Source organism: Zootoca vivipara, chromosome 6 (assembly GCF_963506605.1).
Source record: "Zootoca vivipara chromosome 6, rZooViv1.1, whole genome shotgun sequence".
In the NCBI taxonomy this organism is placed as follows: Eukaryota; Metazoa; Chordata; class Lepidosauria; order Squamata; family Lacertidae; genus Zootoca; species Zootoca vivipara.
This window is the reverse complement of record NC_083281.1, coordinates 47341950-47357084: the sequence shown is the minus strand read 5'-3', so window position 1 is coordinate 47357084 and position 15135 is coordinate 47341950. Positions and strand designations below refer to the sequence as shown.

The 15135-nt window shown below is 47.5% G+C and overlaps 1 protein-coding gene across 4 annotated transcripts; it reads left to right on the top strand.

The window, feature by feature from the left end:
* Positions 1 to 2799: 2799 nt before the first annotated feature.
* Positions 2800 to 12559, top strand: SLC38A7 (solute carrier family 38 member 7). 4 transcript variants are annotated; one of them, XM_035118931.2, is made up of 11 exons: positions 2800 to 2823; positions 5046 to 5502; positions 6192 to 6390; positions 7382 to 7526; positions 7819 to 7914; positions 8643 to 8700; positions 10133 to 10247; positions 10436 to 10583; positions 10719 to 10918; positions 12040 to 12094; positions 12207 to 12559. In XM_035118931.2, the coding sequence occupies exons 2-11, from the start codon at positions 5242 to 5244 to the stop codon at positions 12307 to 12309; spliced, it is 1380 nt and encodes a 459-aa protein (XP_034974822.2). In that variant the 5' UTR covers positions 2800 to 2823; positions 5046 to 5241; the 3' UTR covers positions 12310 to 12559. The 4 variants fall into 4 exon arrangements, with proteins under 4 accessions (XP_034974822.2, XP_034974827.2, XP_034974823.2 ...); XM_035118936.2 differs by lacking the exon at positions 2800 to 2823 and adding an exon at positions 2832 to 3222; XM_035118932.2 differs by lacking the exon at positions 2800 to 2823 and adding an exon at positions 3233 to 3724.
* The last annotated feature ends 2576 nt before the right edge of the window (positions 12560 to 15135 follow it).

Genomic DNA, 15135 nt, shown 5'->3' with positions numbered 1-15135 from the left:
CTTCAGCTTTGGCAATTATACAACAGCAGATACCATGAACAGTTGAGCCTCCCTCTCTGTGGCCAGATGTTGATTGTTTGGAGCTACAAAACATGTACTTTGCTGCCTACCCACTGCCCTTGTTGTGAAAAGGCAGTTGAGTATTTAATGCATTGTGTGTGTCTCCTTTATGTTGTGTGAACAACTTAAGGCTTTCGTGCCTGCCCTGAGGCCAGGCCTTAAGCCCCATCTCTGTGTTAGCTGAGTGTCAAAGCATGCATATTGGATGAGGAAAGGCTGAGAAGAGCTGTTGCCGCAGCATGAAAAAGCCTCAGGCTGGTGGCTTGCCTTTGCATCCAGTGGCCATAGCTACATATGTGGAGCTGCGCTGCCTCTAGGGGCAGAAGTGAACCTGTTTGTCCGTTGCTTTCACATACAGTACTATCACCTGCTGCTGCTTTCCTCCTTGTTTGGGATATGTGTGCTTGTCCGGTCTGCCCTTAACCAGTCTGTTTAAGGTGCTTAGCCGTGAGTTTCATTCTGCGTGAATAGCAGAGCTTTCCTTTTAAAGGCTGTGTTCGGCTGATCACCAGAAAGAAAGTTGTTCTTGCAAAGAGCTTGCAGGTTTCGCTGTAATTCTCACATGACAGAGAGAAAAGAACAGCATTTTCCTTCTGTCAGTAACCTTTGTGGTCCTCCTATTTCAGCTTGTTTCAGCAGGAGAGTCAAGGCAGCCCAACTCCCAAAGCTTTTTGATTCTCCGACATTTCATGCTGCTGTTGTACACTGAAAGATTTGATTTAGAGGATAGTCCTCATTTTTCTGTGCTGTGGTTTTAGACCACTTCTACTTCTCTGATTACTGTCTCCAATGCTCCGTCCTCTCCACTGGAGAATATTCTGCTGTTCAGTAATAAATCATGTTTCCCTTTATGCAGCCTGTCATTTCTGTTAAAAAAATTAAGCTGCTGTACATCTGAGCGTTTCAGATCTGAGGCTTTTATTTATGGTGAATTCTGCTCAGGCCTGCATCCCACTACTCTAAATCAAGCCTTCTGTAACCTGGTGTGCCCTCCAGCACTTTCAGAGTTCAACTCTGATCAGTCCCAACATCCAGCGAAATAACTTATACGAACTGCACCTTCTGGATCAGCCCCAAGGTAGCCGCACATTGCAGAAATCTGGCTGTGAGGTTTCCACAGTTAAAGCAACTTTCTGTGTTGCAACATGACAATGAATAACCAAGGTTGCGTGGTGGGCCTTGCGCTGACACTTTCATCCTGTGCAGAATGATCCTGGTGGAGGCACAATGGAGTCAGCCTGGTGTGGGGAAGAGTTACTGCTATTACAAGGAGTGGTGGTGAGGTACGTGAGCACTTCTTCCCATAGTAGTAGCATCCTGGTAAATGGGGTGTGCGGAGTAACATGGGGAATGAGATCTATTCTATTTGGCTTGCTCCTGCTCTGCATCTCTTGGCTATGCTAGAGTGAGATGCTAGGCAGTCTTTACACCAGGCAAATTTTGAAGTAACAAGTGCATGTCCATGCTCTGATGTTAATAGTGGCTATATTTTCGCCTCTTATTCCTACATTGTATAAGATGTTTCTAGATCTGAATACCATATTGGATTAGTATGCCAAGAGTATCTTCCTTGTCCTACTTATCAGTGCTGGGTCAGACGCTGGGTTGTCCTTTCTCACAAGCTTATAGGAAAATTAGAACCACTATCCCTATTTGTCCAAAGCTGCCTAAGCTTCCTTTTTTTTGTATCCCAGCAGAAGTAGGGTGAGTGGAGGACAAGGGCAGCTTTCTGAACTTGGCTCTGTGGAGAAAGGCAGAAGCAGAACTTTCTAAGCAGGGAGCCATTATTCCTTTGTCCAGCTACAGGTTTAACTTCAGCCTCCCCATCACATATGGAAGCTACAGCTGGGATCAAAATAATGATAATAACTATTATTATAACTCTCCCTCCCTCTGTGTTGTTGTTTTTTAACTGCTGCTGCTGTTCTTCATTGCTTCAGGCACCTTTGTCTCTTCCCCACTCCAGCTACTTCAGTTTGCAATACAGTACTGCAGAGCAGGAGTTTTCAAACTGGTCCATGGACCATCAGTGGTCTGCAAGCTCCATTCAGGTGGCCCATAGCATGTCCACATGAAATGCTCATACTGATTTTTATTGCTCGCTTTATTTCTTTCACTGCATTACAATTTGAATTCCATGGAAAACAAATTGTATTTCAGTAAAATGCAATATAAGAAACAAAATGAGCAAAAAAAACCAACCCATGCTGTTTTAAAAATCATGCAACACCTAAACACACCACATTACAATTACTACAATAGGCAGGAAAGAGGTGAAGTGGTCTGCCAAGACCCTTGGCCATTTTCAAGTGGATTGTGGAGGGGGAGGGAGTTAGGGAGTTTGGGAACCACTTTGCCAGAGCAGATTGCGAGACTCATGGGCCTCTAGATGGCGCTGCACTACAAAATCCCAACAGCCAGCATGTGGCGGGATGATGGGAGTTGCCGGCCAACACCCGGAGGGCTCCACTCAGGTTCCTTATCCTTGCTACCCAAAGCACCCCCGACATCTCTAGGCCTGGTTGTAAAATGACTTTGTCTTCCTGAAACCCCGGAGAGCCGCTGCTGCGAGTCAGCGGCGATTCCGGCGAATATAGTGGACTGACTCGGCCTTTTGCCCAGGCAGTGAGGCCTAAAGGGGCGCGGTTAGACCTCAAGAACTACGACTCCCAGCATTCCGCGCGCCCAGGGGAGGGCGCTGTCGCCGCCGCCGCTGCTGCAGCCACGTGATTCTCGTCAGCTGAGCAGCCGGTGTGGAAGGAGGTGGGTAAGCGGGTTTGCGGCAGGCAAGGAAGCTGCAGGGCCGCTCCTGGCGAGCCTTCCTCGCCCCCAACCCGGGCTGAAGGCGCCCTTCCTTGCAAACAGAAAGCTAGCTTGCCAGGGAGACGAAGGGGCCGCCGCTGCGGTAGCGGCAAGCGCACCTATGGGGGTGGCCGCGGGGCCATTCCGCGGGGGGCGGGATCCCCTCCATCATCCACTTTGGAGTAGAGTAGAAGCTCCGGCTCCTCAGCCCGCTGGAGTGAGCCGGCCAGCGACGATTTGAATGGGCTGAGCAGCTAAAGGGGTTGCGGTGTGTCTCCTCCCCAGCCCCGAGATCATTAAGCCCACAGCTTACAATGGCCTGCCGGCTCCCTGTCTAGCATTCGCCTCTCCCTGCTGTGGGTGAGTCAGGGAGAGGCGCCTTCTGTGCGCTCTGAAACTCGCTGAGCGACCTTGGCTCTGGTGCCATCTCTTAGCATTGCTTGCCCTACAGGGCTGTTGTGAGAATTAAAAGGAGGGGAGGACGCTGCCTTGAATCCCTTAGGGAGAACTTTGTGGATATTTTTTCTCTTCCCTTGAGTTTCGCTGCCATATGCCTAGGTGTATAATATTTTGAATCCATGGCTCCCACCAAGCCTAGTCACTGGCCTGTCAGTGTTGGCTCTGAAGCTTTTCTGCTCAGATTTGTGTCTGTTATCTGCCAGAAATAATAGGAGGAAACATCTGACACTCATAATTTTCCATTTAAAACTTGCTGGCAGAGCAAGAGAGGTAAAGGGGTAAGGGGGATTAATTCATTAAAATAATGTTTGTGGTATTCCTCATGGGATTGCTTAAACAGTTTCTTACTGTGAAGAAGTGAAATGAAGAAATGAAAATTAAAATGTGTTGTCCAGTACCCCAGGTAACTGAAGGAGAGGTTACAATACAGTACCATAAAGTCAGAGGAAGAATTGGATGAACAAACATGCCCACTTTCACACACATCCTTTCAAAGAGAAATATCAGAATCTGAACTTCTAATTATGAATAATAAATCTAATGTATTGTGAATTGTTTATAGGTCAAAGGGAGGTGGATCTGAGCATTACTGTTTCAAATGAAATGTGGAATTGGCTACAGAAACATATTCAAAAGTCATAGTTCGAATCTTAAAGTATCAGCCAGGATAACTGCTGCAGGTTGTAGAGAAATGGGTGAAGATCCTACCATTTATTTATTTATTTGTAGCATCCCATTTGAACCACTCCTTGTTTTTGTCCTGTAATTTTTTTTAAATATGCTTTTTATAAAAATATAAATCACTTAATTTTAAAAAAATATTGAAGTGGTGTGATTAAATAATTATCAATATCCAAGTTACTTGGATTTCTTTAATTGTGGTTCTTATCTAGAATATTGTATAATGATGGAAGATTTTTCTGTAACCTACGCTAGTTTGTTAATCTTGGGGGGAAGGGGGGTTTAAATTTAAACAGAACAAATTACTCCTGCTCCTCAGAGATCGCAATTCCCCTTGCTGATTTCCAAAAAAAAAAACCAAAAAAAAAAAAACCCACCACCCTTCTGTATAGCAGATTGAGGAGTTGGGGACTAAACTAGGTGATGTAGTGGGGGTGATGTGAGAAAAATAAAATAAAAATAGTTTTACTGCTGCAGTGGATTATGCAATAGAAATTATGGGGCTTGGGAGAAGAAAAACTGATTTTTTTCACCAGTTGAGAAATCTTTCAGCCCCACCCTGTGGTTTTTTTGGTTGTTTTTTTTTTTTCAAAAATCCAATTCTAAACTTTGCCCAGCATGAGCAAAACAGCTTTTTTGCTGAGTTGTAGAGGGAAGTGCTTATGTAGCTGGTTTCTCTAGCAGCCCACAAAAGAGGATAAGCAGTAACGGAAGACCTCTTCAGTTTTTTTTGTTTTAGCCATTGCAAATGAATCCTTGGGTGCTGAGCACTTGGATTTTGGTGTCTTAGGAACCGGGCCACAGGTATGATAGGGCCAAATTTTGAATCTTTGTGAAGATAGTACTGAGCGGGAATGGCTTCGTACGTCACCACTTTGGATTCTGAGCTCTTAGCAGTTGCTGCATGCTTTAAAAATCACGAGGCCCAGAAACGAGTTCTTAAATGTTCCCCTCCTGCTTGGGTATTGAGGTTTTCTGTGAGCAGGGGCCTGTATTTCCTTTCCATCTGCACAGAGCTGACACTTTCCTTTGGTTTCTTCTAGGGCCACATGACCCCACCAAACTGTGAGCAGCCCTGCTTGTGACATTATTCTGAGCTCAGACATGTCTCTTCTATATGCCACACATCCATGTCTGTCAGGATAACACTTGGTGCTTCTCGGGGGGTGGGGGAATGCAAAGGGTGGTTCGTTGGATACAGATTAGCCTGCCACTGAGTGGCCCTTTCCAGCGGAGGAGATGTCTGAAGGCCCCTTGGGGATCAACACCGAATATGGTGACTGGGAATGGAGTGCGGATGCTGGCGAGAGGGCCCGGCTGCTGCAGAGCCCCAATGTGGAGACGGGACCCAAGAGCAACGAGGAGCGAGGACCTGCTGCGACCTCAAAGCTGGGCGCTGTCTTCATTGTTGTGAACGCAGCCCTGGGTGCCGGCCTCCTGAACTTCCCAGCAGCCTTCAGCATGGCAGGCGGAGTGGCTGCAGGAATCACGCTGCAGATGGTGAAAGCAGGGAGGGTGTGGGGATGAGGAAAAACATGTGGGATCCATTTGGGAATGTGCAGTGTGCTGGTGCTCTTTCTCACTTGGCCTGGCTGGAGCACAGCTTGATGTGGGCAGCTGTGAGGGTCTTGTGACGGTCACCAGTTTGGATGGCTTTAAAAGAGAATTGGGCAAATTCACGGAGAAGGCTTTCAGTGGCTGCTAGGAACAATAGCTATGCTGTGCCTCCAGTGTTGGAGGGAGTAATGCTTCTATATCTGGAAACCACGGGTGGGGAGAGTGCTCTTGTGCTTGGGTTCTACTTGCAGGTGAGAACAGGATGCTGGACCAGATGGGCTCCCCTTGGCCTGATCCAGCAGGTTCTTCTTATGCTCTTAAAAGTATTTTTAAAAATAAACTTGCAGCTATAGAATGTCCAAAAATTTGTCATGGGGTCAATGTAGCCTTCCCCAAGTAGGTGCCCTCCAGATGCTTTGGACTGCATCTTACATCAGCCCTAGCATCATAACACCAGTGCTGGCTGGAAAGCCAGGTTGGCAAGCTAGAATAAATTAAACTATGTATGGAGCAGGAAAGCAAGACAGGAAATGAGTAAAAAAAAATATGCCCAGAGCTTTTTATTGTTTTCAGTTTGCCCATTGGTGCCTGACACTCATCTCATGGTGCCACTCTTCCCTTTTCTGCTGCAGTGCATGCTGGTTTTCATCATTGGCGGCCTGGTCATCCTGGCCTACTGCTCCCAGGCTAGCAATGAGCGCACCTACCAGGAGGTGGTGTGGGCCGTGTGTGGCAAAGTCACCGGGGTGCTGTGTGAGGTGGCCATTGCTGTCTACACCTTTGGCACCTGCATTGCCTTCCTCATCATCATTGGAGATCAGCAGGACAAGAGTGAGTATTGCTGGGAAAGGAGGAGGCCTGTTTGGGGTGGGGGCCTTTCTGTCTCTCTAGCCACAGGCTCCAGGAGTACCAAGGGAACATTGTCCAGGCTCCCACAGTGTTTGGGCTTTTATGCCCTTCCCTCTTTGTCAAAATTCATTTCATTTTGAAATCTGATGGGGAAGACAAGGCTTGATTGAGCTCCATTGGGGTATCTTCTAGAGCTTCCAACTGCCTGTTTTTGGCTCTGGCTTCTTCCACCATGGCGGCAGCTCCTCATTTACTTTTTCTGTAGGTCAGGTGTGGGAACCTGTGGCCCTCCAGATGTTGCTGAACTCCAACTCCCATCAGCCCCTGTAGCCAATGGCCAGGGGTGATGATAAAGAGTTGTAGTTCAGTAACATCTGGGCAGCCAAAGGTTCTTTCCACACTAGGAAACTCACAGAGAATTATGCCACAAGAGGAGGTCCTGTTTCCTTTGTGGAGGGCATACTCTGTAGCCTTCAGAGGAATTACAGCCTGAGGGGCTATATCAGGCACCCCCAAACTTCGGCCCTCCAGATGTTTTGGACTACAATTCCCATCATCCCTGACCACTGGTCCTGTTAGCTAGGGATCATGGGAGTTGTAGGCCAAAACATCTGGAGGGCCGCAGTTTGGGGATGCCTGGGCTATATAGAATAACTGCCTATGCTGTTTTTCAATATACAGAACACTTTGATTCATTACAGCATTTTGCCCTCACAACCGCTCTGTGTGGTGAGCAAGGCTGAGGGAGGATGGCTTGCACCCAGGCCACCAACTGAACTTTATGGCTAATACCCACCCAGAACAGTCACACTATATTGCCACAAAGATACATTGAATAGTTGGGCATCAGCTGCCTCAGACTCCTGCCTGTGAGTTTCTTGGCAAGTGTAACTGTGCACTGACCTTTGAGCTTTGACTTCCCTCTGCCTGGTGGATTGGGCCCAGAGGATGATTGCAGTCTCTCTTTATCTAGTAATTGCAGCACTGATGAAGGACTCCACGGGGGCAGATAGCGGCCACTGGTACACAGACCGCAAATTCACCATCAGCATCACAGCCTTCATGTTCATTCTTCCCCTCTCAGTGCCGAAGGAGATCGGCTTCCAGAAATACGCCAGGTAAGCACAGGCCAGTTCTCAGCTGGCACATCTCTTGGCAAATGCTCCCCAGCCACTGCTGCCAACCAGGGTCTGCATGAGACGAAAGTGTGAGGGTGGCAAAGAGGCCATGCCTCTGTATTGCCTGCCAGGATGTTTTGCTTGAGTGAAAGACTAGGTGCCATTGAACTGCTCTGTCAAGGGCAGGTCTAGATGCAAAAGGTGGGTGTTGGCATCTCAAGATGATCCTTGGAAAGAGATAGCAACAGCGGCAGCAGCTCCATCACCTGTCCCACCTCTCTCTTCCTCACAGCTGCTTGAGTGTTGTCGGGACCTGGTATGTCACAGCCATCATAATTATCAAATATATTTGGCCTGATGAGAACATCCCAGAGGAAATTACAACAAGGTACGTGGGAGTGATGCTCCTTCAGAAAGAAGTAGAGCCTTCTTGAGTTGCCTCCCTTCCATTCTTTGTTTTCTGCAGTAAGGCAGTGGAGAGGCCTGACCATTTAATTACTAGACTACCCAATCGAGAGTCGCCAGTTAGCTTTTAACTATCAATGTAAAAAAGCTTTTAATTTCTGAGGTGGGCACTGTATCTGCACTCTCTATAAGCTGCCGAGAGGCACATCCCATTCCTCTGACCTTTGGCCATCCTTATGCTGGGGACCCATCCAGTTCTCCCCTGCTCAGGACTTGACGGCTTGCAGCAGTGGGGGACACCTGAAAGGAAGAGGGTAATTCTCACTGTAGGGGGAAGAAGGATGCATTAACCCATCCTTTCCCAACCCGATGCCTTCTATATATTTGGATTTCAGTGACTGGGCTAGCTAGGGCTGATGGGAGTTGTAGTCCAAAACATCTTGAAGACATCAGATTTAGAAAGGCTGCGTTCGCGAGTGGAAGGGTTCCCGTTTAGGCATTGCCTGTGAAAATAGAGATGTGCATCTTAAGGTAGATTCATTGGAAGTGCCTCTCCTGCATTAATTTTGACTGTCTTGAGTTAAAACTAGATCCTTCCAATCAGTTCTTGACATGTTACTCCCCGCAGGGATTTTTCAATTCTGAGTAAATGCTGATGGTAGACATTTGCTGAACCACATCCTGAACTAACGTGTGCGTTCCTCTCCGCAGCCCCTCCTCTTGGATGTCTGTCTTCAATGCCATGCCCACCATTTGCTTTGGCTTCCAGGTGAGGCTTGTCTGAAGGCCCCAGGTGGGTGTGGGCACATTGAGGGCAAAAAAGTCCACCTCTCTCTGTGTCTCTATAACCAGGCCTTTGGCTGATTAAACATTCTATGGCCTTTTAAGTGTGTTTGGGGGAGGGAACAGCTCTTGGTATTTGTTTTAGTATATATTTTGTGTTCTCATCTTGTTATTTTTATTTTGTGAGCTGCCCTGTGATCAGATGAAGCGCAGCATACAAATTTAATTAGTAACAATAATTGTACCAAGTAAAAGCACAGTGAACCACCCAACTCAATATTTTCTATGCTAGTTTGGCGCCCTCCAGACTGGCAGGGTCTCTCTGGGGTTTCATTCAGGGGTCTTTCTCATCTCTATTTGGAGACACTGGGGGTGTAATGGGATGGGAAGAGAGACAGAATAATCTAAACCCTGACCTTTGTTTCAAGTTTAATTCATTTTTATCTTGGATGTAATTGTAGTGTTTTCATTCATATGGTGTTTGTGGTATGTAGCCTTGTCTTTTTCTGTCCGGTTTTTATAAGTGGGATGTGATATCCTAAGTACACTAGCCTCAACCTCTTGCAAGAAAGGTTGAATAAGGTGTGAACAGACAGATAAAAGCTTTTGAAGTGCTCATAAGGAGCCTGCGCTCCCTACTCTTGACAGATGAGGGATAAGGGGAAATGGATTACTGTAGAATAATAATACAGCTGTCCTAGGAAAAGTTATGATGGAATTTGGTTCAGAAAACATTTAAAATGGGATTATGTGAGTTACTTGGGTCCTGGAATGAGGCAGAGGTGATTCTTACCCTTCAACCGTCTTAAGGGAAAATCAAAGGCCCTGTTATAGCATCCTCCCTCCAGATGTTCATGGCACCAGGTTGGTGAAGGCTATTTTTTGCTGAATTTGTTAACTAGCTCTTTGGTCTCCAGCTGTGAAAACGTATGTGTGGAAAAACTGCACTAGCCCAAAGAACAAGTCTGGGAGAAGGATCTCCTGTCAAGTTGATGACTTCTGCGTGAGCATTCTCATAATAATAATAATAATAATAATAATAATAATAATAATAATATATTATTTATACCCCACCCATCTGGCCGGGTCTCCCCCGCCACTCTGGGCAGCTTCCAACACACATCAAAATACATTAAAATATCACAGACTAAAAACTTCCCTAAACAGGGCTTCCTTTAGGTATTTTCTAAATGTCAGGTAGTTGTTTATCTCTCTGACCTCTGATGCGAGGGTGTTCCACAGGGTGGGTGCCACTACCGAGAAGGTCCTCTGCCTGGTTCCCTGTAGCTTTGCTTCTCGCAGTGAGGGAACCGCCAGAAGGCCCTCGGCGCTGGATCTCAGTGTCCAGTCTGAACAATGGGGGTGGAGATGCTCTTCCACACCTAACAACCCTTTCCTATTCCTCTTCTCCCTGGCAGTGCCACGTCAGTAGCGTGCCTGTCTTCCACAGCATGAAGCGACCAGAGGTGAAGCCATGGGGGGCCGTTGTGACAGCAGCCATGGTCATCGCTCTTTTTGTCTACACGGGCACAGGTAGGCAGGATGAAAAAGAGGAAGCGCTCAATCTCCTCTTCTGAGCCACAAAAGGGAGACTGATCCCTGATCCCTATTCCCTCATGGGATGGGAAGTGGCTGGTGGTTGGCTCTGGGTCATTGTGAACCACCTTCTTCTTTCTTCATCTTCTTCTTCTCCTCTTCTTCCTCCTCCTGTTTCCTGCCAGGAGTCTGTGGATACTTGACGTTTGGGTCCAGTGTGGAGCAGGATGTGCTCATGTCCTACCCCTCCAACGACATCCCAGTTGCCATTGCCCGGGTTTTCATCATCGTCTGCGTTCTCACTTCCTACCCAATCCTGCATTTCTGTGGCCGGTGAGCGTGGAGCGGGAGGGGTTGGTGGGACTGGCTGGTGCAAGCCTCTCCTGCTGCTGTGCAGTCCTTGCAGGGGGTGTTGCAGTGGCAGAGGGCAACCCCTAACTCCTCCTTTTGTCTTGGCTTCCTGCCCAGGGCTGTGCTGGAAGGCCTCTGGCTGCGCTACAAGGGGGAGGCGGTTGAAGAAGACATCGTGCGGGAGAGGAGGAGGCGCCTCTTGCAGACGGTCAGCTGGTTCCTCCTCACCCTCCTCCTGGCCTTGTTCATTCCTGACATTGGCAAAGTCATCTCTCTCATTGGGGGCCTAGCTGCCTGCTTCATCTTTGTTTTCCCAGGTAGTTTCCCCCCCCAAGTGTAATGGGGGGGCTCTTACTCTGCTTTTGGTGGGGGGATATGAACCTGAGGCTGTGAGCAGGGACCCATGGAGGTGCCTCCCCCAGCTTGATTTGCCTGAGGAGTCAAGGTGCCCCCACTCCAGGGTCCCTGCCCAATGGCAGGGGGAGCCTTTCAGGCAGAAGGCTACAGAGAGGCAGAGAAGCACTTGCCCTCAGGCTGGGGAGTCTCGCTTAGGAGGGCTAAATCGGACAGAGGTACTCAGAAGACCTCCGTTCACTTCTGCTTTTAGCAAAGCAGATGGCTCCCTTGGAACTTTATTTGGTGGTCTTTACTACCAGCTTGCCTCACCTCACCTCACGGGTACCTGCTCTGGACAGGCCAGAATATTCCCCTAGCCAGAATTCTCTTTCTCTATAAGTTCAGCCTGAGTTGCCACTCTTCCCACACCCACTTCCTTTGGATAAATTAGCAATTTATTGTTAGTCCACACAACCAACTTTCTTCTGCACGGTGACTTTTCTGCAGCCACCTCAGTGCTGGATCTTCTTTCACTAAAGAGTTCAAGACATACTTCCTTTGCACACCAACAAGAACCTGATATTGCTCAAAACCGTTGAACGTAACACTGGCTTTGTTAGAACTGTTCATCATTCTGAGAGCTAGGTAAAGGTAAAGGGACCCCTGACCATTAGGTCCAGTCGTGACCGGCTCTGGCGTTGCGGCTCTCATCTCGCATTATTGGCCAAGGGAGCCGGTGTACAGCTTCCAAGTCATGTGGTCAACATGACAAAGCCGCTTCTGGCGAACCAGAGCAGCACACGGAAACACCGTTTACCTTCCCACTGTATAGCGGTACCTGTTTATCTACTTGCACTTTTGACGTGCTTTCGAACTGCTAGGTTGGCAGGAGCTGGGACCGAGCAACGGGAGCTCACCCCATTGTGGGGATTCGAACCGCTGACCTTCTGATCGGCAAGCCCTAGGCTCTGTGGTTTAACCCACAGCACCACCTGCATCCCCACCTGCTTCTGAGAGCTAGATGGCTGCAAAAAAAAATACCTTTGTGTTTCCTTCTGCCGCTTTTCGCCTTCACTGTTTTCCTCTGCTCCTTCCTTGCCAGGACTCTGCCTCATCCACACCAAGCTCTCTGAATTACAAGAGGCCAGACCAGCCGGGTAAGAGCTGTGCTTCTTCTTTGCTGCCTCCTCTTGCCCAGTTCATCCATGTGGGGTCAGTGGTTATGGAATCATGCATGCTTAATGCCAATCTCCCCTCTTTTATCCATAGCTGGTGGGCGATGGTGAGCTACGGCGTCTTCATGGTTATCCTTGGAGCGTTTATCTTTGGACAGACAACTACCAATGCTATCTTTATGGATCTCAAGAAGTGATTCCCTACAACTGCCCTCGGAGTGTGCCTTTCCTCCTCTGGATTCTTGAATTCCAATTTTTGGGGATGTCTCATGTCAGCAGGAGGCAACCGTTCCCTCCACTCTCTCCCTAGTGATTGTGCTACTCCTGTTTTGTTTTGTTTTGTTGGGAGCCTCTTCCGAGACTTTGATTTCCATCTTCTTTCCCACTTTCTTCTTGATAGACCAGTCAAGACCCCACAGGGCCACTTGCTGTGCATGCAGCTTCACACTCTGAACACACACTTATGTAAGAGGACCCAGGCCATTCACTACACAACTTCTGCTCTAAATTCATGTGCCCGGGGGGCTCATCTTTGTATCATGACCAGTGATGTAGCAAAGGTCATGTGGTTGTTAATGACATGACTGCACAGTGCGAACTACAGCTTAATTACTTTAAGGCAGCCTTCCCCAGCCTGGTGACCTCAGACTGGTTTGGATGACAACTCCCATCAGCCCCAGCTGGTACGGCCGTATGATGTTGGGACTGATGGGAGTTTCCACCTGAAACATTTGGTAGGCACCCTGTTGGTAAAGGCTGGCCTGTGGACTTGGTGCTTATTGTGGAAGTTATTTGTTTTTATATTGTTGCTGTCCTTATACTTTTTATATTTGAAAATGAAAGCTGACAGAAAAGATCCTCGAGTTTTAGATACACATACGTTGGAAAAGGGAATATTTGACTACATTCGAGGGCATTTCCTTGGCATCAGATTCACACAGGTCCTTCCTTCCTGTCACCTGACTTCTTCCTTCCCCTCCTTTCTGGTGAGATTCGCCAGATTCAGATGCCACATGAACAACCTCTATTCCTTTGCTGGGCGGTATCTCTGCTCCAATCCAATCATGTTTTAACCCACTATATTCATTTGGTTCTCAGTTGTCAGAGACCTATTTCCTTTTATGTTTTCATTTGATTAAGTCGATGCCAGATTCTGGGGCTGTAGCACAGGTTTACCGGGTGTGGGGAACCTGTAGCCACCCCCCCCAGATGCTCTCATCAGCCTGTGCAACCAGCCAGGCCCAAGTGTCGGGGATGATGATGGGAGCTCTGTTAGTACAGCAACATCTCGGGGCCACACCTTCTGTTGCAGGACCCCATTCGTATCTGTTGGTTGCAATGTGCCATTTTGTAGCATGTTCTGATGTTTACAAAGCAGATTTTTTGAAGGTCTCTTATGTCCTGGCAGATGGGGCTAAAGTCCAGGCTCTCTCTCAATGTCAATTATATATTAATTTTGAAGATTTTTTTTGGGGGGGGAGATGTGAACCCCCCCCCAGCCACCATTTCAAATCTTGTGTGCCAGGGTGGGTGGTGGTAAGGTTTGGGTTTTAATGGGGCAATGTCACCATGGAAATAAGAATTAAAAAGGAAAATTCCAACTTCTGGGTTGCTTTGTGCTTTGATTCCTGTCCATTAATGCAGATCCAGTTCTAGGTGGCTTATAGCTTGGTTCTCCTGCAGAGGGGGACAGAGAAGCCCGAAACTCCCTTACCCACCTTCACCTTCTTCCTTGCAGGAACCATCTCTTTGCCAAACTGCCAGCTATTGAGCAACCCCTCCCAGCTTCTCTTTCGCTCATTGAGTGATGCAACATAGTTGGAACAAAATAGTTTTGCCCCTCTCCAAGATCTGACAAGAGGAGACAGAGAGAAGACAGCACTAGGGAAACTGGTGTGGGCCATCCATGCAGGGTAACATTGCCTTTCAAGTTCTGTTTATCTAATCTTTATGAAACAAATTGCATTTGATTAATGCTTGCAAAACATATTCATATACATAACCAGACCCTTTGCTGCAGGCCCTTTAGCTTCGTATCTGCTTATGTTCCGCCTTTCTGCATAGAGCTCTGTGGGTCATGATCACAAGAACCACTGTTTAGAAAGTCAGTACAAAGAAAAATAAAACCAGTCAAAGTCACCAGCAGAAATGCTGCTAAAATGTGAGAGCTGGAGCAGGCCTCTCAGGCTCCGCAACCAGGTGCCCTCCAGATGTTTTGGATTGCAAATCCTCAGCCAGTGTCAACTACAGTGGTGTAGACATAAGCCGATAGCGGTATTTTTCTCTTCCTGCATCCTAGATTTTAAGTTGTTCCTGGTGATTTCTTATCAATGTCTAGATTGGGGATACCAGTGAGCTGCCACGCCCCAGATAAATAAACATTATTATGTATATGACTTTGGTTTAGTGCCATGTACAGAGTTTGAACCAACAGAGTCACCTTTGTTTGGAGGTGTGCATGGAATAGTTTTTGTGAATGGCTTTGAGTGGGGGAGGCAGCTCCCCCATCTCGTATTTTTATATATTTTTATATCCTCCTCCCACAAAGGACCCTGTCCTTTAAATGCACTGTGGTGAGATTTGTATAATTTGCATCAAGAAACCACCTGTCTCTCACTACAGCTGCATTCCTCACTTGTGTCTTGTTTGGTGCCACCCTTTTTGGTGTCTAAGAAGGGACTGCTGCTTGGCCTCAAACTGCACTGGCAACAAGCTTTTGCAAGGGCAGGAAATATGCTGAGTCAATAGAAAATATTTTGCCTGGGAAAAAGGAGGCAGCAACCTTGAAAAACCTACTTAGAACTTGTGTGGGTCACTGCTCTTTTTATCTTACTGTATTTTATTATTTGTTCCACCTCACACTGAGGGGGGAAATTCCAAAGGTGAAAAGTGGGGCTGATTAAGAGCTGGTGTTGCTGAGTCTCACTTCCACCTGAGAAGGGGTTCCTCAGTTTCATCCAGGTGAACTTGCTTGAAGGGATTGAGAGGTACACAAGACCTTCAAAGGATTAGATAACTTGATA